General features: G+C 40.6%; 3 protein-coding genes across 7 annotated transcripts; 2 read left to right on the plus strand and 1 right to left on the minus strand.

Moving 5' to 3' along the window:
* The first annotated feature begins 864 nt into the window (after positions 1-864).
* On the plus strand, positions 865-8,866 carry LOC143283752 (copper transport protein ATOX1 homolog). Of its 2 annotated transcripts, none has more exons than XM_076590068.1 (4): positions 865-1,018; positions 4,362-4,437; positions 5,883-6,047; positions 7,881-8,866. In XM_076590068.1, the coding sequence occupies exons 1-3, from the start codon at positions 1,013-1,015 to the stop codon at positions 6,011-6,013; spliced, it is 213 nt and encodes a 70-aa protein (XP_076446183.1). In that variant the 5' UTR covers positions 865-1,012; the 3' UTR covers positions 6,014-6,047; positions 7,881-8,866. The 2 variants fall into 2 exon arrangements, with proteins under 2 accessions (XP_076446183.1, XP_076446184.1); XM_076590069.1 differs by lacking the exon at positions 865-1,018 and adding an exon at positions 3,575-3,599.
* Positions 8,245-17,233, minus strand: LOC143283751 (uncharacterized). Of its 4 annotated transcripts, none has more exons than XM_076590066.1 (3): positions 16,994-17,233; positions 14,973-15,198; positions 8,245-9,683 (listed from the first exon to the last, which is right to left on the minus strand). In XM_076590066.1, exons 1-3 carry the CDS (start codon positions 17,162-17,164, stop codon positions 9,481-9,483), a joined length of 600 nt encoding a protein of 199 aa, XP_076446181.1. In that variant the 5' UTR covers positions 17,165-17,233; the 3' UTR covers positions 8,245-9,480. The 4 variants fall into 4 exon arrangements, with proteins under 4 accessions (XP_076446181.1, XP_076446178.1, XP_076446180.1 ...); XM_076590063.1 differs by lacking the exon at positions 8,245-9,683 and adding an exon at positions 10,687-12,447 and having other exon boundaries at positions 12,829-15,198; XM_076590065.1 differs by lacking the exons at positions 8,245-9,683; positions 16,994-17,233 and adding exons at positions 10,687-12,447; positions 16,792-16,961.
* A 94-nt stretch (positions 17,234-17,327) lies between these two features.
* On the plus strand, positions 17,328-20,236 carry LOC143284171 (uncharacterized). Its single transcript, XM_076590834.1, is given in 2 exon segments — positions 17,328-19,263; positions 19,266-20,236. Coding segments are annotated over 2 exon segments (2,784 nt in total). The 5' UTR covers positions 17,328-17,450.
* Positions 20,237-22,621: the final 2,385 nt, after the last annotated feature.

Below are 22,621 nucleotides of genomic sequence, written 5' to 3' on the forward strand. Positions count from 1 at the left end.
TGTGTGCGCGTGTGTGTGTGTGTGTGTGTGTGTGTGTTACATCTTTATTATCACCCGGCATATCTTCGCGCGCGCGCGCGCGCGCGCGTGTGTGTGTGTGTCGGTGTGTGTGTGTGTGTCGGTGTGTGTGTGTGTGTGTGTGTGTTACATCTTTATTATCACATATCTTAATGTATTATTCATTTGTTTTGTTGTTGCTCAGTGTTGTTGTTGTTGTTTGGTTGGTCAGTTAGTTTTTGTTGTTGTGGGGTTGTTTTTTTTTATTATTATAATGATTTATACATACATAAGGGAGGATCTATATATGCCAGTGACAAGCGCTTTGGATTTATGCATCTGCACCCTATAGCTGTCATGTCGATCGATACTGCCTGACTGAGATGTTGTGTAGCATGCATGGATCAATCCACTCACTTTGACACCTCCTTAAAACTGAAACTCAATATTGAAAACAAACAATCAATGCCAAAACAGATACTTAATTCTTGGCTAACGAAAGCAAAAGCAAAAACAAAATACGAAAACAAAAAAAGCAACAACAAATGAACATGGAAGAGATTTACTCAGTTATACAACTCAGTTTACAGGCAAACATTTTGTATTATCTCTCTCTCTCTCTCTCTCTCTCTCTCTCTCTCTCTCTCTCTCTCTCTCTCTCTCTTCAGTTGCAAAGACAGCAAACTGCATCGTTTAAAGTTAAACTTCAGCTACAAAAATTCTTTTGGGTGAGCTTACTCACTTGTCAGAGTGTGAGAAAATTCAGTTCATTCAAATTCTAGATGAAGCTCAACACCAATGATGTTCCTGTCAAAATATGTATATAAACGCAGCTCTTAGGATTTCTTTCATTCTGTCCGGAGGACAATCTCATTAGTATACAGATTAGACTGTGACACCGGTAGATCAGCCAATCCAGTCAGTGGAGAGCGTGTAGACAGCATTTGCGAAGCCCGCATCACAGCTTCAAGTTCAACATTTGCTCTGCGTTGCAGAAGTTACTGAAGAACACAAAATGCCGGTAAGGTATAGAATCTTTATGTTTTGTTTATGACTTAATGGACTCACATAAGCGTTACACCAGTGGTTTACGGAAGCATTTCTGATCGATGCTGTCGCATGAAAATTAAATCTGACGTCCTGACCACTGATGCCAGTGATGGGTGTGATTTTCCACCAAGTGAAAGTGTCAGACATGATATTATGGATCTGATATTTGAGCAGACCATCTTTCGCATGCCATTTAAACAAGCAGTAGAGGGAATTGGCTATGGCTTCTGGTTTATGAGTACAGCACAGCACAGCATAGTGCAGTGATAAACTGTACTGTGCAGTGCAGTACCAACTGTGCAGTTCAGTGTAGAACAGATGGTTCCAACTGTCAGTGTCATTGTATTGTAAAGAGGTTATTAAATTGGTGGATGGTATTATATTTCTGTATTGGCTAGATCAGCTCTGCACTGCTGCAGATTATTCAACTTAAATGTAAAAGGCAACAGCCCAATCAATGTATTTTATAAATTGTAATTCTTCCTTTTTTGACACATGAGCAAGTATAAGCACACACACACACACACACACACACACTCTCTCTCTCTCTCTCTCTCTCTCTCTCTCTCACACACACACACACACACACACACACACACGAGAAAGAAAGAAAAAAGGAAACATTGAACCTTTTAGCTTGTCAAGTTGTTTATAAAATGGAAGCATAAGCAGAAAGTCAGAACTTGAGATATATGAATATTTATTTATAAAAATAATCAATAAATCACATTTGCTTATTATTCACAAGTATTTTTGTTGTTGTTTTTTCTCAAGGCCTGACTAAGTGCGTTGGGTTACGCTGCTGGTCAGGCATCTGCTTGGCAGATGTGGTGTAGCGTATATGGATTTGTCCAAATGCAGTGACGCCTCCTTGAGCTACTGAAACTGAAACTGAAACTCACAAGTACAGAAGTTGAAGCAGTAGAATTAAGAAAAACACTTTTATAGAAATATTCACTTGAAAGAGAGAAGAATGCTATTTCATAATGAATGATGAAATTCAAGGTTTGTCTTTTCATTGAAACTAATTTTACAGTGATGAGAAATATAGGAAGGGGAATGTGTGTGTGTGTGTTTGCATGCATGTTATTATATAAGTTAAGTTTAAACTCTTTATCAATGTCACATAAAATCCTAGAACACTGAAAGGGTGAAAGGTTTCCCTCTGTGGTCTGTGAACCACCTGACAAAGAATGACTGCCACAAATTTATGATAATCACTGCGGTTCAAAACTGATTCTGAAGAGTCAACTGTTTAAGAACAGTGAGTGGGTTTGTTTGTTTTTTTACTTGAAGTCAGGGAACCCTATGGAGTTTGTTGCTTGATGATACTGATAGCCTACTCTGATTTTTGGCTGTTGTTGTTTTTTAGGGGGTGTGGGGGGGCTGCCACATGGAGCCTCATTGTTCTATGTCTGAAGAAGACAGTCTTGTTAAAAGTTTATTCTGTGGTGTCATGTATTAAATACGCACTTTCTCAGCTTCTGGTATATTGTTTTTATGGGTGTCTATTGTATTTATCTATAAAAACTATAAATTATTGGATGACAAAAAAAAGGGAACTTTATTGATTTGCAATTACACTTACAGCATTTACGGGACAAAGAACCCTACCCCAGCCCTTGTTTTGAGAGATGGGTGTATTACAGTGACATATGCATCACACTGCAGTCTGCATGAGTCAAGGATGATTGAATTCTCTGAAAGTAGTATGTGTAACTGTATACTAATGAATTAGATAAGGTTAATTATTCTTTCCAGCATTTTCTGTCTCGTGTGATTTTTTTCTTCTTCTGTAACCTAATGCTTGAATAATCTCTTCAGAGATACTGCTTATCAGTATATAATATTATAGCTCATATATTCCAGTATTTGCTATTCTGTGATTGAAAGAACATGAGGTCATTCCTGTTTAGTGAAACATGGATGAATTAGCAATGTGTGGAACTTTATGATAACAAAGAGAAAATGTTGAGTCCTTGTACTTTGACTTCAGCAAAGTTACTTACTCCCACATTTGTTTACTTTGTGAGTAAGTGTAAACCACAGTGTGTATATTGTGTGTGTGTGGTGTGTGTGTGTGTGTGTGTGTGTGTAACTTGTGTACTCTGGCCTGCTTTTTACCTTTGTGTGTGTGTGTGTGTGTGTATAACTTGTGTACTGTGGCCTGCTTTTTACCTTTGCATGTGACCAGCTTGTATAAGCTTATATACTTTCAAGGCACAATAGCTTTCAAAGGTGCAGCTAATATATATGCATTCTCCTTTTCAGTGTTGGCGAGCTGGTATCTCATAAACAGCATGAACAGCTCCTCGGCTTTACATCCTGGTTGTGTGTGTGTGTGTGTGTGTCTGTCTGTGCACGCACACATTCGCATGTGTGCACAATGGGAGTGGGAGAGGGGGCATGTTGACAGAACAAACAGGTTCTAGTAATTCTTCAGTATACCTGGGCTGCACCTCCTACATTTTATGTACAAGTGGACTTAAAGTGTTTGATCATTGTTACCCTGCCATACAGCCAGGCATACTCCATTTTGGGGAGTGTCCATGGTGGGTATGTTGTTTCCATAGCCTGCCACATGCTGACATGGATTGCAGGATCTTTAAGTACAGGCATCAACTTCCTTCAGTCTGTACTCTTTAACATCCCCTTGAAAATGAAAATGAAACATTAATTGCAGTGGTGTTACATCCAGTGCAAGTGCATGTAGACAGCTCTTGCTTGCCAATTTATAGAACAGAGTCAAAATAGCTTGGAGTCATCACTGTGTATTCAAAATTCAGTATGGTCTGTCATTGTAACATGATATTAATTGTTACAACTAAATACAATCTCCATTTCAAAAAGGGCAGTGCATAGAGTTTGTATTTTTTTCTGTCTGTCAGTGTCATCATACATTCTGCATACACTCATTTCTTGACTGATGAGGTTCATTTTTGGACAACCAGTTTCTTCCAAGATCATGGTGGGATGTGAAGAGCTGCTATTCCATTGCCTACATGTTTAAAGAATGAGCTTGAGGGCTTACGGGAATTTTGAAGTGGTGTGGCATGACAGTCAGAAATGTCAATGAATGAATGATGAATGATATGGATACTTATATAGTTCCTATCCTTGGTCAGAGACCATATGTGTGCATGCATGTCTGAGAAAAAAATGAGTTAGAGACAGACAGACCAACACAGAGAGAGTGTAAAGGAAGGGAGAGAGAGAGAACTGAAGTTTGAAACATATTAAAGGGCATTATTCATTTTCTGAAACTAGGACTGTTAGATCAAAATTTACCTAATGTTCCTTGTGTTTTCTTTCAGACCTTTGAATTTACAATGGAGATGACCTGTGAAGGTTGTGCTGCTGCTGCCAAGAAAGTTCTGGAGAAACTAGGGGGTAAACAGAGACTTTATCACTTGTATCGGTGGTTGTCATTTTAAGGGGGTCAGTTTGCCTGCTCACTTCTGTTTGTTTTTTTCTTCCTTTTTTTTGGTCTGTTTTGTTTTTGTTTGTATCTGTTTTCATAGGGAGGGTGGAGGTGGGGCGGGGGAGTGTATGTGAAATATTTGCATGTAGGGTATCTCTGTGTGTACCACAGTGCAGAATATGTTTCAACCTTCACCAGTTCAACAATAAATACATTTTAGTATTCGTGCACTCAAAACATTCAGAGCGATGAAAACCATGACTTTTGACTGTGAGTAAATCACACAGAGATTATTAAGACATTAAATGTTGGAAGAAATGCAGAAGTGGTTTTTCATGCAGTGCATGACTGGCTGACCTAGGAAAGCACACGTAGGGCGAGGATGCAGGGCCAAGGTTGAAGGTGATGAAGTCAAAAGTTAATGAAAAGAAGATTCTGATACACTGCTGAAATTATGATTCTCGGCTCCTAGGAAGCCCATCTAAGTTTCTCAGTTTATCTGACGACCATCCAAGCCTGTCAAAATGCTGTTGTGAATCGGTAGTTGTATCAAAGTTGACCTCCGACATTTGGAATGTGAGGTTCCTGGTGATGAAATCGAATGAAATGTTCCAATGAATGTCAGTCAGAATAAAAGCAGCAAACTATCAACTCACCTTCACACAAACACCTGACAAGGGGGAGCAGGAGCAGCATGGTATCAAGAAGTCAGAGATCGGCAGAGCAGACAAGCAAGCATGGAGATGCAGACTAAAAGAATCTTGGTAAAAGTCAACTTACATGGGAGAAAAGAGGTGACATATCAAGCCACAGGTTCTTCTTCGGTGACAAGCAAGCATATACTGCAACATGTGAAGAAGTTCTAATGAGTTCTGATGATGGTGATGTTAAGGCTTTGACAGTGATTTTGGTGCAACAGCAACAGAAGTCGATTTGTAACTTCTTGTTTACATTTTGATGTGCAGCTTATTTCTTCAGAATTATTAAATTTGGATTTCTTTCTTTTTAATCTGGAGGATGCGCCTAGTAGCAATAAGCATTGTCAGCTTTCTGGTATGTGCCATAGTATTTTTTTTTTTAAACTTTATGCTACTGTGTCTTTAATTTGCTTTCAATTCTTACAGTTAATGTGCTGGTCCATTTTGGCTTATAATAGCACTAACAGTCTTTATCAGGTGCCCAATCTACAAAAGCTCATGTGCATACATTCTGTTATACAGAGGTACAAAAATTTACTCATCACCACACTGCAGCACACAACAGCAAATCTTGTAATTGTATTTTTTGCAGTGTATGCGACTTGTGTCATACCAGCCACGCATTCTCATGATGATATTTTCTTTAATGATAATTTTATCAGTTTGCGATGTTGTTTTTTCTCCTATGTCTTACTTGTGGATGTTTTGGTCCACAGACAAAGTTTCCAACATACAGACTGATGTCACTAGCCAAAAAGTTCTTGTGGACTCCACTAGCATGACTTCCGACGAGTTGCTGGAACAACTGAAGAAGACCGGGAAAGCGGTGTCTGTGGTGGAAAAATAATGAGCTGATGGGCAGTCCTTCACAGGAATCAAAAGTATGAGATTCTCTCTCTTTCTCTCTATCTCTCTCGCTGTCTCACTCTCTCTCACTGTCTCTCTCTCTTTATATATAAATGCAGACATCTGGGCATGTATGTATGATTATATACATGCATACATTACATACCAGGCATGCAGAAAAGAAAACATAAGCCAGCAGATCCAAACGATGATCCCAATATTTTGGCCTCTGGTCTTCCACACAACTTATATTCATTATATATATCTTGTGGGTCAGGTTCTGTTTTTACGGTCAGTTTGTGTGTGTGTGTGTGATTTTCTTTGTGTGTGGTGACAGGAGGGAGGATTTGGGGGGTGGGTGTGTGTGTGTGTGGGGGGGGGGGTGACAGGCTGAGAGGATTGTTCATGTTCCACTTCACTATGTTTCTTCAGATGAACTTAAGTTACCAAAGCTTCTTTAGGGGTTTGCTTGTTCACCTTCACGTTTACAACTGGCACAACATGATTGTTAAAGATTCACTGAGTGTTTTAGATGGTATGGTACAGTCAGGGCTTCTGAACCCCGTGACTGCTGGGAAAACAACAGTAGCAAGTGGTGTTTCAAGCATAAATCGGTATCCAGAACAATTAGCCAAAAACCAAGAAAATGGTCTGGAGATATACACCACTCCAGATCAAATAATTATGTGAATTTTCAGTCTTCCAAAATTATTTCCCTTTTTTGATGATGTCATGAGTGATGTCACCATGACTGTAAATACTATGCCCATGACAGTCAAAAGTTATTATTCTACAATGTGGAGGATCCCAAGAACCCTTTTTGTAGAATGCTGAGTGGTCTGAGACTACCGACAGAGAGTCGGTGTATGACAAGTGTAATGCTGCATGTCCTAATCAGATCAGCACTGCTACACACGTGAACAAAGGCAGGAATATTTTCTGGACACAGTCATCTAGGTTACCTACCTCTCCTTCCCCTCTGTCTGTCTATAGTTTCTTTAGCTTTCTTTCTCCATGTAGCTTTCAGTTTTGTCTTTCATCCCTTAGTTTGATGCAGAATTATGCACACGTGTGAATGACTTGTGTGAAAGCGCTTTGGTTTGTCTCCACACAAGATTCAGTGCTGAATAAATGTGTGCATTATTTTTATTGATATAATCAACAAACCTTCTGCATTTTTATCTGAAGTTGGGAATTGATAATTTTCCAATATTATTATCATGAATGAAGGAAGGAAGGAAAGGTTTATTCATATATAGGCCACAGCCCCTCATGAAGAGATATTTGAACAACAAAAGAAAACACATGCTGATAAACAGATCATGTAATTATTAGCTAATGAGAAAGATGTAACCAAAGGCCATCAAGGAAAGACTGAACATTTGTTCCATATCTTTAAATATTGTATTTTATCTGCTTTTTTTTTTTTTTTGCTTTTTTTTGCTTTTGTCTTCATGTTGAGAAACTTATTTGGTACAGAAAGAGGAGCAAAGTTGTCAATAAGTTAATTCAGCAACTGTGTTAGAACATAGCTTCGCGTTTTCCATTTCTTGTGGGTCAGGTTCTGTTTTTACAGTCAGTTTGAGAGTGTGCTTTTACAGTCAGTTTGAGAGAGTGTGTGTGTAAGAGAAAAAGTGAAAGTAACAATGTGGATCGAGGCAGAACTGACAGGGAAAATGGTCTCTCTCTCTTCAGGGTTTCTTTCATCGTTATTGTTCTTGTTGTTTTTTGTTTGTTTTTAGAGCATCATGTTCATAAAACTCAGAGATGAGATGTCATTGAACAATTTGTATTACTCTTTTGTCACAACATTATTTCTCATTTGCATTCTTCTTGCTTAATATAAATGTGTTTGATATTTGTTGCAGAACTGAAGACCATCTTGAAAAGTGCCTGCCTCCACGCCGCTTTTAGCACCATGTATCACCAATAATTCATGCTATTTTTAACCTTCAAGTTCATGTATTCATTTACATCTCTTTTTTTGTTTGCATATGTCAGACACATATTGAGTAGGATTTTGTTAATCAATTGCATCAGTAGATTTGGGGGAGGGGTGTTGTTGTTGTTGTTAACTCAGTGTATTGTTGGTGTACTAAGATAAGGATAACATTCCACTGGGAGAAACAGTTTTATGGGTTAATTTCTCATGTAAACTTACTTTTAATGAAGCTGTATCCTTACACCAAATTCAGTTAGGACTGTCAGTGAAAGGAGAACAAACTAGTTCCCGTACAAGGTTGAAATGAGGTGGGGTTTTTTCTTCTTTTTTTTAATCCTATGGGCCACATGAGATTTTTTTCCCAGTGATGTCTGTTCATGTCAGATCTGGTTATCGAGGGTCATAGACTTATAGAATTTTTTTTTAACCCCCTTGAAAATTCATGAAAAGAGGAGAGAGAGGGGAAAAAAACACTTAAAAAAATTGAGTAATCAGCAAATGCAACTTTCACTAAAAAGGAAGGAAACTGTTGTTTGTTTCAAAGACTGAGAGAGAAAAAAAGAGACCTACCATGAGAAATAGCTCAGTAAAACTATTTTAGAGATGTGAAAATGATTTTGATCTGTGAGCAACAGACAGTGTGGGCTCTTGTTACAGTTTGTCACATTCAGGATGAATGGTTTGTTCATATATAGGCCACAGCTGCTCATGAAGGGGGTGGTTGCTCTTGTGTTTTCATTACATGAGTATGTTGGTGTTTTTATGGTTACATTGCATGAACATGGTGGTGTTTTTGTGCTTCACTTACATGATCATGGTGCCATTGGTCAAGCCAGTCTAAGTCAGCCTGAGATAAATTTAAGAAAAATAAACTTCTTTATGCTGACAAATAAAAGGGACAGTTACAAGGAATGCATATGCCTTCATGTGATTTGTTACTCCAACATGGAAAATAAGCAAAGTGTGTGAGTCGTGTGGTGCATGCCTAAAGAGCTTGGACAAAATTGCTTTGCTCTGTTGTGTACAGCAGTGTGTTTTTTCTTTCTTTCTTTCTTTCTTTCTGAAATGCATTCAGTAAGTGCATGCAAAACACTATTCCAACACACACACACACACACACACACATCCCTGTGCTGCCTCATGCTTCAAACAGCACAGCATCAACTCCCAACAAAAAGATGAAAGTGTATCAAAACCATGACTGGCAGCAAAGAAAGAAAAAAAAAAGTAACACACCTAAGTTCTCTAGCACAGCGTCCGTCTGATGAGAGAATCCATACAGTGCATTCATCAAGTTTCAACCATGACCTGCCCCTCCCAATAAAAAAAAAAAAGTACGATGAATTTTTATTTTGTTGTAAAAGATGATGTGGCCTTTAAACTTTCGGAGCGGTTTTGGCAGAATCAGTCAGTCACTGGACGTCTGATCCAGTGTTCACCAGTGTTCACTATTGATCAGAGTTTGAGGCCCTGTTCCGGTGCAGTGTTGTCCTTGAGAAAGGCACTTCACCCTGGTTTTCCACACTCTACCCAGGTGTGAATGAGTACCTGACTGATTGGGGAAGGTTGAAATGGCAGAAGGAGAGGACTGGGCCCCCCTCCTTTGTATGCTCAGCCCTGATCCGATGGCCATGAAAGGTCACTGACCAGAGAATCGGGAAAACCTTTTCCCTGTTGTTCTGGTGCACGATGAACATCCAGACTGTGCAGGTTTCATTCATTTGATCTTCTGCAAACAGAGTAAACAAGTAAAGGGGTTTCAGGCACTGACAGGTCTGCACTTCCGTTGACATCGGAGATTTGGAGAAATCTCTACCCTATACCCACCAGGTACTGTGACTAGGATTGAAACCCAGGACCCTCCGATTTAAAGACCAATGCTTTAATGACTTGACAGTTGTGCCTGTCTTTCTTTTTTTTTGCTTTCTTTTTTTTTTTTTAATAGTTCTGTGACTATAATACACACAAAGACATACCACCATGACCACCGCCACAGACACCTACAATACCTGGTTGAGACAGCTCATTAAAAGCAACATTTCCTTGACAAGTCTGATCTGAATTCGAATGTCAAGCAAAACTGATGTTAAAAGTCCCTTTGCCTGTAACACCCAAAAGGGCAGTGAATTCATATCCTCTGTCCTGGGCTCCGCATAGGATGGTGGAGCCCCAACCCTCTCCTGCTATTTCAACCTTCCCCCAACTGAAGTCAGGTATCTGTTCACATCTAGATGAGGTGAGAAAAATCAGAGTAAAGGGCCTTTCCCATGGACACAATATCAAGCCGAAATGGAGCCACAAACCATGATCACTGGAAAACATTGGATCAGAAGTCCTAGCTTTCTGCCGTAGCAGCTCTTAAGCTGGAAAACAGCACCAATACTTCAAAGTCTGGATTTTACAAAACAAGTTACCAGATTTCAGCAGTGAAAACCTCAGTCTGTAGTATTTATCTCCCCTCACATTAGCTCCCCTAGAAATGGACCGCCACTTTTGAAAACATTCAGATGAAAATACCAAAAGGTAGTTAATTTTGTTCTGTATCTTTTGGGCATAATACAGGTGTGGAAATAGTTAGGGGAAAGATATTAAAGAGCGATTCACATTTCCTAGATTCTTCACAAAGAAGATACAGTGTTGTCACCCTAAGAGGGATGGACTCGAACCTCCACACCCTACCCTGATCTGATGTCCAGACAACAAAACACAGACTTCTGGAGATAAAAGTTCAATATAAATATATAATTTTATTCAATATATCATTATAAAAAAAACAACTAATATATTAAGACACTCGGTAAACTTCAAATTAAAAAAACAAAAAAAAACAAATGATAATAATAATAAAAAGTACGTGTAACGTCTCAGTATTCTGAATCTTTTATCCGGCTAATGATCCGTTGGGTTTACAAAATGTTCTGTTCAAAAGTAAAGATGGTCACACAGCATATGTCAAGCAACAAACACGGTATTTCAACACAAACATCATCCAAAGGAAAGAACATGAACGGTCAAATCAACCAGTCCACTCCCAAACTCACAAGCCATAACGTGATCCAGAGCATGAAACACATCCACCTGTTGAAATGTTGCAAGTGAATGACAAGCACCTCAACCACCAACTGCTCAACAAAACAGACGTGCACACTGTCCAAGACAGACGTCCCTCCAAAAACAGTCCACACGATCATCATAGACAGCAAATAACACTATGACGACTGAACAAGCAACAACAAATTCCCAACTACCAAACAGGCTTATGCAAAACACCAGCAGATTCACTGTAACCAGAAATCCACACATTCAATTCTCCATTCAGAAATGTTCAAGGTGGATGGAAGAGTTTCCGTTTCTCACACACACAGAATAAACACGACAATCAGCAGCGCCATTCATCCTCCCGCATTCATCCTCTCAGTTTTCCTTGGTCCTCATCAGTCTCCCAACAACATGTTACACCCCAAAAAGAAAACGTCACACAAAAATCTCGTCATGCAAAACATTGTAAAACACTACCATAGCAAGCCATGGGAAACCCCTTCAAATTTTTCATCAAGGATGAAAAATGAGAATGTCATGAGTTGTAACAAGTGTGTATGGACTCCACAACAGGTAATTAACTACTATGTCTTGAGAAACTTTGGGATAAGTAACCATACTATTCTTCAGACCTGTCCCCTCCTGAAGGTGCTCAGAGACATTGTGTGGCTGACACAAATCCAACTGTACACCAAGCTCTTAGGCACCCAACACGACTTTGAGAGAATGACGTCATTCATCAGCCAGGCTGGACTGACGCTGTGAAGAGGCGAACAAGAGGAAAAAGAGGAAGTAGCTCTACTGTGAATGCAGAGAGAGAGTTGGAATTAATGGAACCTTCACAAAACAAGATGTGCTGTCTACACCTTATTTGAATCTGATGTTTTCACCCCACCCCTCTGGTTTATGTCTGTTCCAGGCAAAACATTCCCTCTACCACCACTGGCATCAAGAACACCGTCACCACCACCGTCCAGTGATAAATCAGACTTGGAAGACTCCAAACCAGGAGAACTGAGCATCAGCCCGTCACCAAACGCGTCCCTGCCACCGTGTCTCTGCAGCAGATCACAGCTGGTCAGACTCTGTCCCTGCGGGCGTGTAAGAAGAGGAGACACATGGTCCACTACTGCAGAAGTCGTCTGTGGCCGAGGGCAGCACTGTGTCTGTTCCAGTCCAGGTGACGAGGGTCCTAAACCCATCCCTGCCAATGTGCTGCTGGCTACGTAGGGGTAGTCAGACAAGGCCATCCCGAACTGGCTGGCTAGCTGAGAGTAGTAGACGAGGGAGGGCCACGACTGCTGGGCGGTGACGGGGGTGCCGCAGCCTGTGACAGCACCTGTAGGAGAACCAGCGATGACGGCCGTAGGGCAGATGTCTCTGCTGACAGGACATGAACTCTGAGGGTCACCACCAGAGAGGGGTCGAGAGCCGTTTTCTCCGGATGTACTGCTCTGAAATAAATGACCAGAAAAATGCTGTATTAAAACAAATGCAAACACAATTCCTGAATCACAGGCACAATAAAGTTGAGAAAAAAAGGAATATGCAAAAATACTTTTTCAAAGATTCCTGAATCATATGCACAATCAATTATATATATACATATATTTGAAAAACAAATGCTGTTGGATCTAACTTGTAACAAAACCTGGTATCATGTAGGAATTTCTGAAGCCTCATGCCAAACAGAATCACACCTATCTGCCAGAGGCCAGCACATGAACAGCCCAAAGCTGGAAGCAGCCTGTCTTATTTTGCATAAAATTACCAGGACACAACCTAAATCTTGCATACACACACACATACACATACACACACAAACATTTATTTACCTGCATTAATGAGCTTTGGAGAGCTCTTGTTTGGACAGCAGAACCCAAAGACTTGCTTGTACTTTGCAGTGAAGCAAGCTCGTCCACTGCAAGACAAAGGGCAGAACACCCCTGCTGACTGGCGGACTGAAGTGCCATCAGTGGACTGTCGGAGTAATGCTGACCCATGGTCACTGAGGCCAGGGACAAGTCACAGCCCTGGGACTGTGTATGGACATGAGCCTCAGGAACCTGGGGAAAATCTTCCACAGAACGCAGCACATTCTTTTCACTGGGATGGTCGGTGGGGTTGGTGTCTTGGGTTAATATTTTTCCACCAAGAGAAAAATCATTGTTGTCAGAAGCTGAAGTAGATAAAAAGTCACCACCTACCACTTCATGCAAGTCATGTTTTGTCTCAGAAATAGACTGCACAGGTCTGGAACCGGTAATATTTGTGGCATTCGTTTCTTTGCCGGACGCTGTCTTTTTCTTTGAATGTTTTCCTGCCTGGGCTCTGCTATGTCTGGGCTCTGTGTGCCTTTCGTTTTTACCCGCTTTGTCTGGCTGAGGATCTGGCTCTCTGACTCCCATTTTACTCACATGATATTCCAAGTCGGGTTGCACTGTGCTGATGATGTCTTCTCGCCAGGTCTTGGCATCTTTGTGGATCTTGTGCACCAGAATCAGATGGCGACGAATGATAGAAGCATCTGAAAAGCTCTGTGAACACAGTCTGCACATGAAGGGTTTGACACCTTTGTGCACACGTTCGTGTCGCTGAAGTGCTTGCTTTTGTGTGAACTCACGACCGCATTCTGGGCACTGAAACTGCTTGATATCTTTGTGGATTCTCATGTGCATCTTCACTGCTGAGCGCTGACAGAAACTTTTGTTACACACCTCACAGCTGAACTGCTTTACGTCACCGTGGATGAATTTGTGATCCCTTAAAGCTGAATCGTATGAAAACCCCTTACCACAGATTTCACAGATGTGTGGTTTGATCCCCGTGTGAGCATTGCCATGCTCCTGAAGTGAGTGCTTTGTGGTGAATTTCTTCCCACAGAATGAGCACAAATAGTTCTTCCTTTGCCCCAAGTGAAAGGACCGGACATGACAGTCTACAAGATATTGGGAAGAGAATGTTTTTTCACACAGCTTACAAGAAAAGACAGGTTTTGTGTAGCCCTCCTCATGGGTTTTCCTATGGTTTATCATGGCTTTCTGAACCTTGAACATCTTACCACACACATCACAGCAGTGCTGAGGACCACTGTGTGAGGCATGATGTCGAATCAGACTTGTCTTATTGCAAAATGTTTTGCCACACAAATCACAGCCAAATTGGTTACCTTTATGTTGTCTCTGGACATGGCTCATCAGTTTAGATTTTGATAATGTAACAAAGGTACAACTGGAACATGAAAACCTTGAACAGTTGTCCATTGCAGATTTTTGTAATTTCATCCTTGCTGCTGAATTAGCTGCCTTAGAGGACATGGGACTGATGACTCTGGACTTGTGGACACCTGCATACTGTGAGGAATATTGCCTATCTTTATACTTTGACAGAAATGAACACGTATTGCTGACCACTGGTAACTGTCTGGGTACATTTTTATGTGATCTCGCTTTTTTCTCCATGTTTGATGGCTGCTGGAGGATTTCATTTTCACTCACTTCTAGAGATGACTTCAACAAGTTCTGTTCAGTTTTGGGATGACACAAACTGCTTGGGGTAATTTGGTATTTGTTGTCTCCAATATGCAATGAGGTTTCTTTATTTTCCACATTTGACTCAAAGTCATCCTGTTTATTACTTGCTGCTAAATTCAAGTCCACATTTTTGTCGTAAGTTGCATCTTTACTGTTTTTCTCTCCACAAAGATCTGCTTTTCTGGAACTGATATCTACTGTTCTTTTCTTTTTGCACAACATTAGTTCCTTCTTTCTGTGTGACACCCTTTTCAAGTTCTGTTTGGGTGGTGTCTGCTCAACCTTGTTAATGGTTCTACTGCCTGTGTGCTTTGCAGCCATCCGACCTGACTGGTCATCTGTCTGCAGTGTTAAAGGTCTCTGCATTGTGTCTGGATTGTCAGCATCATGTGTAACCCGATTCTTACTAGTGCGCAGGACAGAGCATTCAGAGTATGGAGTCTTACCAGACTCCCTGTCGCTGCTGTCACTGACTGGAGGGAGCAGAGTCGAATGTTGTCTGTTGTGGGCATGTGGCGTTGACCACTTCTGTTTTGGCTGAGCGTCTGGTGTTTGGTCAGAGTGTGGCACCAACTTCAGAGCATCAGTTCTGTCCATGGCTGGTCCAGCCCTGTATATCTTCACTGCTGTGGTAATGAGCGTGTGTGCCTTTTCCATTGCGCTCCAAAAACCCTATAAACAGAGTTAAAGCAATCTTTACAATGTGGTATACTTCAAAACACAAACACACACACACTTGCAAATACACACACACAGAGAGACACACACACAGAACCTTTTAACAGTTTTTACCACTTTATCTGGCCACACAAGGAACAGCTGAATGTTTTAGAATGGAGAAAGTATAGTCAAAAACTTTAATAAGAACACACGGTCCAACATCCAGATACCCAATGACACCTGTCAGTCATGCAGGTGTGGATATCCTGCTGCATTTCTTCAATTGCACCATGTGAATGCTTACACAGAAGATGGTGTTTGTGGCAGTGGAGAGTATATATATATATATATATATATATATATATATATATATATATATAGAGAGAGAGAGATATAGATAGATAGATAGATAGATATATGTATATATGTATGCATGTATGAATTTACTTGAGTTCTGTGTTTTTGTGTTACATGCATCAGTTCAGGTCAGTTCAGTTCAGTTCTTGGGACATTTCACAAGCCTCATGTCACGACTTTTTAGTGTCCCATTCTAACAATGCATCAATTGGAGTTACCAGTGCAATTGCTCAGGAGTAATAATGACAATTTTTATTATTCATCATATAGGAATTTCAAATTGCTGATACTTTTTACCTGTTCAAGGAGATTTTTGAAAGTATTAACACTAATAGCTCTCTTAACATGCTAAGGTAGTGCTAAAACTTTTTTTTTCAAATAGTCCTCGAATACTTAATAAATAGTTTGCTGGTGGCATTCCTTGTTATGTCAGTGAAAGGTGTGTTGTTGTTTTTTTTAATGTCTCTTGGTCTAATTTATCAACACCATTATGATTAAGCATTTTATATGTTTGTATTAAATCACCTCTGATTCTTCAATTTTTTTTTTTTCAAGATGGCAAATTAAGCAATTTCAATCTTTCTTCATATGTTTTATCCTGCATTCCAACAACAAACCTTGTTGCCTTTCTTTGAACTTTCTCGACTGCAACAGAATGCTTTTTATATAGCGGGTACGAAATAACATTTCCGTATTCGAGGTGTGGTCTTACTAATGTCTTAAAACAATCTAACAAAAGTGTCACTGTCCATATACAAAATTATTCTTTTAAAAATTCTGAGTACTCTGTTTGCCTTTAATATTACAAAATTAATGTGTCTATAAAATTTCAAATCATCGTCAAGTCTTGTTCTTCTGAACATTTACTTAAATTCTTCTCTCCATCAGTGAACCTCATAATATAGTTATCATGGAGGTTGTTCTTCCCAACATATAATTCTTTCCAATTATCTGCATTAAAATATAGATTCCAATTAAGTGTTTGTCGATTCTATTATCCTCTCTCTCTCTCTCTCTCTCTATCTCTCTCTATATATATATATATGTGTGTGTGTGTGTGTGTGTACATACAAGATAAAAATGTAGTAGTGGTGGTAGATATTGTGTGTGTGTGTGTGTGTTCACCCCAACCCCCCTCCTTCTTAATCTTCCCCACATCCCAGCCTGCAAAGTAGTTCCAACTGTCCTCCCTTCTGCGTTCCTGCGCACTCCCCGACACCCCCACGTGTCATCAACAACTTTACTTACGACACCATCCACACCTCCCCTTCTTCCCTCCAAAGTCATCTCCGGAAGGCAGACGGAGAAAAGCCTCTTTCCTTTGTCTTTGCTGGACGGACTTATCTTACGCCCCAACGAGACAAGTCAAAAAATGAAAAACGTAATATGCTTATAAAAATGGTGTCTCATTCCCCTTGAAGAACTCTCTTTCTATTTACGACTGGCCAACCTGAAGTTTATAGCTGACGCCGTCTGCAGTACTTTCTGTGTGAAAGCACACGCCTGCATCCTCGCAGATTTTGGTCAGCATATCTTTGAAATCGTGGTCCGAAGGATATAGCGTTGTCAATTCTTTAGCTAACGCAGCAACAACTACAGAAAATATTGGTATGTTCGCCATGTTATGTGACAAATATCGATTTATCAACTTTTGTTTTTGTTGACAGACGAAGTGTCATTCTTGTTTCCGGTCAGAGGTCAAACTTCCTTATTTCTTGTAGAATGATTTACTTCCCTTCAAATCTTTCTGCTCAGAGAGCACGAAAAGACTAACAACATGGCAGGCTGCATATTGTTTTGGAAACTTCCCAGATTGTAGGCCCATAGTAGAAAGTTTCAAAGCAGGCAGGTTAGGTAGAAAGTGTCCTACATCGACCATCTCCCACACCAATGATTACGAAAATAATATGATGGCAGCAGCCGTTGATCCTTTCTCCATCGCAACTGCCGAACTTTCAGACGACTATGTCAACACCTTTCCAGACCCAGATGTAGTTTGGAAGTATTTGGAAGAACTTAGTGATAGAACCGGTGTGGTTGTTTTTGTAGGTGATAACAGCGTCAGCGTCAAAGGGTCATGGGGATCACTGAATAGCGTGAGATCTATATTGTCTGAATTCCTCATATCACACCAAACTACTCAGTGTGAGGATGACAAAAAAGACATCGATCTATTTGAGAGTGAGAGTCCACCTTTCTCTGACGACCACGAAGTTGAGAGTAACAATGAAGAAGACGACAAAAAAACAGACTCTGTTGCCAGATTTCGTGACACTTCAGGTGATCCGTCAAACTGGATCAAATGGACTGCAGAAGTTTTGCCTCAGATACAACCAGTGCGGTCAAAGAGAACATGCGAGTACAGCCAACCAAAGCAGGAAACAAACACAATACCAGAGCCTCTTGTTTTATATGCAGAGTATCAGCCAACTCCTGATCCTGCTGCCAAGGTACCTCCAACCATAGATGCTATTGAGAAAGTGCTGAAGACAGTGTATGATACAAACAAGCAGAAAGCATCTCCATTTTCAATATATACCCCAACTTTGGTGACACCCGGTTGCACAACAGCAGGTGAAGGTAATAAGCAAAGGTTTCCATGTAACAGTGAACAGTATGATCATTCCACAGCAAGTGTAACAAATCAAAACCAAGACATTAGCCATTCAGTCTCAGGTCAGAATAATGAAAACAAGCCGGACCAGTCCAACTCAGGGCCACATTCAGTTATCCATGGCAGTCAGAGAACTTTGCCTACTGTGTCTGAAGCTGCAAATGCAACATCAGTCAGAGATGAAGTCAAGGGCACAGTGTTGTCCCTGCAAGAATTATCACAACAAGACCTGAGCAGCTCTACACCAAGTCAGACTTGCTCTGCACAAGAATGGGAACAAAACGAAGAAGTACCCAGAAGGCAAAGTAGAAGAAAAAGAAAGGAACGCAGAAACAGTGCTGTTATTTTGGGAAATACTGGGATGCAGTCAGATACAAAGCTGAAAAAGGAAGATGATTTAGAAGAGCAAGTGACTTTACCTGCCACTGACAGGCTGTACGGCAGTACCATTCATTCTGATTTAAAGGTTAGGGGAACGAGAAGGAAAGGAAAACCAAGGAAAAACAAAAAATTCCAAAGTGAAACCCCAGAATCCCAAGGGCAGGATGATCAAGTAAACGCAAAATCAGGAACACCGAGAGCTGCAAAACGGAAAAGCCTGACACCTATGAAAGCAGAGCTTTCTGAATCCAGTTCCCAGCTTTGTGTGTCAAAGCAGAAAACTACAAGGCCACGCCAGATTTCTAAACAAGAAGTCATAATAAAAGAACTAGTTAAAGAAGGAAAAATTTATATTTGTGAATTATGCCCATATGTTGCCAAAAAGTTGAACCACTTGCGTGAACACAAACGCCGTGTTCACATCATGAAGGGGAAAGAGTTCAAGTGTGAAGAGTGTGGTAAAATTTTTGGATTTGGGAAGGATCTTAGAAGACATTATCTCACGCACCAAAAAGCTGAAAACTGTTGTGATATATGTGGTAAAATGTACAAGGGCATTCGCAACTTAGCTGAACACAAGAAAACTCATGAATCAAACTACATTAAACCAGAATTTCCCTGTGAATTTTGTCAGAAAACTTTTAGCACCAAATATGTTCTTGCTTATCATGTTAAATCAGAACATTTGGGTGTGAAAAAAACTTATCTGTGCCCAACATGTGGAAAAGCTTCTCTCAGAAAAGCTCATACTTACAGCATGCAAATGTTCATATGGGTATCAAGGCATATCAGTGTGACATTTGTGGCAAATCATTTTCCTATGACAAGTCTTTGAAGGAACACAAGTACATGCATCAGGATGACAAGCAGTTTGAATGCCATGTGTGCCACAAGAAATTCCGACAGTCCTCAGGTGTTGCCATTCACATGAAAATACACAAAGAACGTAAAGACTATGTATGCTCTGCGTGTGGAAAAGGTTTCAGTCAAAAGCAAGCCATGATTCGGCATGAAAGGATCCATATGGGTGTAAAACCTTTCAGTTGCAGTTTATGCAAACGTTCATTTACAGACTCCTCAATCCTGCGTCGGCATATGATTTTGATCCACAAAAAGGACAAAGATAAATGGCGAGAAGATACAGAAAGTAATGTGCAGCGAAGTACAGACTTTTTCATCAGTGTAGTTGCAAAAGACGGGGCATTGGAGGAAGGTCAAGCTAGTCATCAGGGTGCAGGGAATGGTGTCGTGACAAACAGTAAGCGTCATGCAGTGCAGGTGCTGCCTGACAACCCAGTGGCAGAGCCAGCAAGCCAAGGTGGTGGTAATGAATCCTGCCAGACAAGTACAGCAGATGCAGATTTCAGCTTCATCCCTGTTGGGATTGGGACAGTGACTTCTTCTTCATCGGAGTCCATCATGGCAGCTATTTCTTCCATGTCTTTGCCTCACATCCTCCAGTATAACAAAGCTCTCCAGAAAGCATCCGACTCAGGAACCTTTTCAACAGACAGCATTCATGACTGTGTCTCTCATGTCTCAACTGTCCAAACCTCTGGTGATAAACTGGAGCCGGAGACTGTGTTTGGTATGCCTCTTGGATCTGCTCATATGAATCCCACTTCTCACAGACTGTTCACAGGTCTTCCCAAAATGAAACCCAGCTCAGTTTGCAAGGACAGGTGTCAAGTGTTCTAAACTCTTACACATTTAGCGAGGCCAGCGATCTTTCATCTTCAGCAGTGGGTTGTGGTGAGGCGCATCAGAGCAGTACAAACGCAGCAGATATTGTCCACTACCCTTCCATGGTGGAGCAGGCCAGTGTGGGCTATCACCCCAACATGGTCACCATGTCTGATGCCCTGGCCGCTCTGGAGTTCCACTCTGGAGCCATGAATGCGACATCTTCCTCCCAGGAGCATCCTGCTGACTGTGAGCGCTTAGTGTCCGGGTCTTCCATTCTGCAGGCTCAGCAGTATTCAGACACACAGCATCACTGATGGTGATAGAACTGCAGAGAACTATCAGTGATTTAATGTGATAGTAATGGTGATACTGATTACCAAATGCCTTCCTCCTCACGCCACCCCACTCCACTTTCTTTTTATTTTGTATTATTATTATTATTTGGTGTGTGTTGTTGCAGGTTCCCCAATATTTAGGAACTGGACATGGTTTTCAGAGCTGGGAGCCACATCACACATATATATATTGCTGCATGAGTGTTCTCTGTGAGGGAGGTGGACAGGGAGAGGGTGTGTGTGTGCCCATGTATCTTAAACTGCTGCCACAATTTTGAAATTTTGTGAATGGAAAAATACATCACTTGAAATAAGTGAATCTCTGTTGGGTGCAGCAGCTGAATGTTCATGGCATTGGGTTTCAGTCACACAAGTCTGTAATGTCCAGTATTCAAATCATGATAGGGCATGGAAAGGTGGAGATCTATCTTTCCCATCTCTGGATAGCATTTATGAGCAGAACTTCTTGTGGCAGAATGCTCTTAATTATGATGCAGGCTGAAGATTTGGTGGATTATGGAAACACATATAATTACAAAGTATACTCAATCTGCATCTTGTCCCCCCAAAATGCAGTCTAAACTTTATATATATATATATATATATATTAAAAGGTCATGCAATGCAAATAAAATCCATTATCATTTTTAGAAATGAGGGAGTGGGAGTCATTGTGAGCAAGAGGAAAACTAATGAGATAAAATTGAGCAAAAATGAATTTGACCCAAGATTACTTTTTTTCTTCTTCTTCTTCTAAAATCAGTGGACAGAATTTGTAATCAATACTGACAAACAAATATGTCATTAGAGTTGTTTACAACTGCATCACTGAGAGTTGTCAGAAATCTGACCTTGAAGCTCATTCAAGAGTGACTTTGACTCAAGGTCAAGGCCATGGAATATATTGGTCAACCCACATGGACAGACATTTCTTAATACTGTAATTTCCTGCCTATAAGTGTAAGGCGATAGAGCACCAAAGGTGCTGTCCCTGAATTTATAGAAAAAAAAGTTATTTTGGACGTATGCTTTTGTTGTTGTTGACCAGTTTTGAAGGATTTTAATACTAATTGATAATAATAATAATGTACATTTGTGTAGCACCCTTTCACAGGGCGCTGTACATGAAAGAAAAAATTACAAAGTGCATAAAACATTCATGACCACTGTTTCTCCCCCCCCCCCCCCCCCCCCCCCCCCATCTCCCCAGGTCCCCACCCCCCCCTTCCCCCCAAAGGTCCCCCACTCTCTCTCTCTCTGTCTCATTCGACATAATACTTACAAAGTGAGCTGACAGGCATAGGGTGGTGTTAGAGAAAAAGGAGAGTGCTTACAGATAGGTTTTAAAAAGCTGCGTTTTTAGTGAAGAGTGAAAAGCAGAGATGGAGTCATAGGAACCGATATGATGTGGAAGGTTCTTCCAGATATGAGGAGCAGCAAAGATGAAAGAGCGTTCATCATAGGATCTTGAACTGGCATGATGAATCTTCAGAAGGTAACAGTCAGAGAAATAGTGGAGAGTTCTTTAGGGAGTATGAGCACTGGTGATGTTAGACACGCAGGACCTGTAGGTCAAGTGGAATGGTAAAATGTCCTCAACCTTCTTTGGCCATATTGCAAACTGTGTTGATAAAATACTGATGATTTCAAAGACCTCCCCATCCTTCTTTGGGCTTTTTGCAAACTGTGCAGATAAAATTCTGATGATTTCAGAGACCTGTTCATGTGTGTAGCTGCATGGCTGTTAAAAATAGAGGTCGTGCAGGTGCTTGTCCTCTGTCCTCAGTGTGTTCATTTTGGTTTTGTACGCTTCTGAACTCATTTCTGACTTCGTTCCGTGTTACAATATATGCAGCATTTTCGATGGTGACTTCCCAGGCTTTCTGTCATTAATCAAACCACTCTAGTGTTGCATTAAGTAAATAATAGAACAATTTGATTAATATGGTTTCACTGTGCCAAAGAAATACCACAATTCAAGATGTGACAACTGTCCAGCAGTCGGCACAATCTTGGTGTCACAAGTGATCAACTATAATCATTTCAACAACAGATGTCATGT

The sequence above is a fragment of the Babylonia areolata genome, chromosome 7 (assembly GCF_041734735.1).
Source record: "Babylonia areolata isolate BAREFJ2019XMU chromosome 7, ASM4173473v1, whole genome shotgun sequence".
Classification (NCBI taxonomy): Eukaryota; Metazoa; Mollusca; class Gastropoda; order Neogastropoda; family Buccinidae; genus Babylonia; species Babylonia areolata.

Coding starts and splice junctions, on each gene's coding strand:
- LOC143283751 (XM_076590063.1), bottom strand. CDS start 17,164: ATGGCGAACATACCAATATTTTCTGTAGTTGTTGCTGCGTTAGCTAAA. Junction 15,199..16,993: donor GCGTCAGCTATAAACTTCAG/GTTGGCCAGTCG, acceptor CTCTGTTTATAG/GGTTTTTGGAGCGCAATGGA. Junction 12,448..12,828: donor TCCAAAGCTCATTAATGCAG/GTAAATAAATGT, acceptor CATTTATTTCAG/AGCAGTACATCCGGAGAAAA.
- LOC143283752 (XM_076590068.1), top strand. Junction 4,438..5,882: donor AGTTCTGGAGAAACTAGGGG/GTAAACAGAGAC, acceptor TTTGGTCCACAG/ACAAAGTTTCCAACATACAG.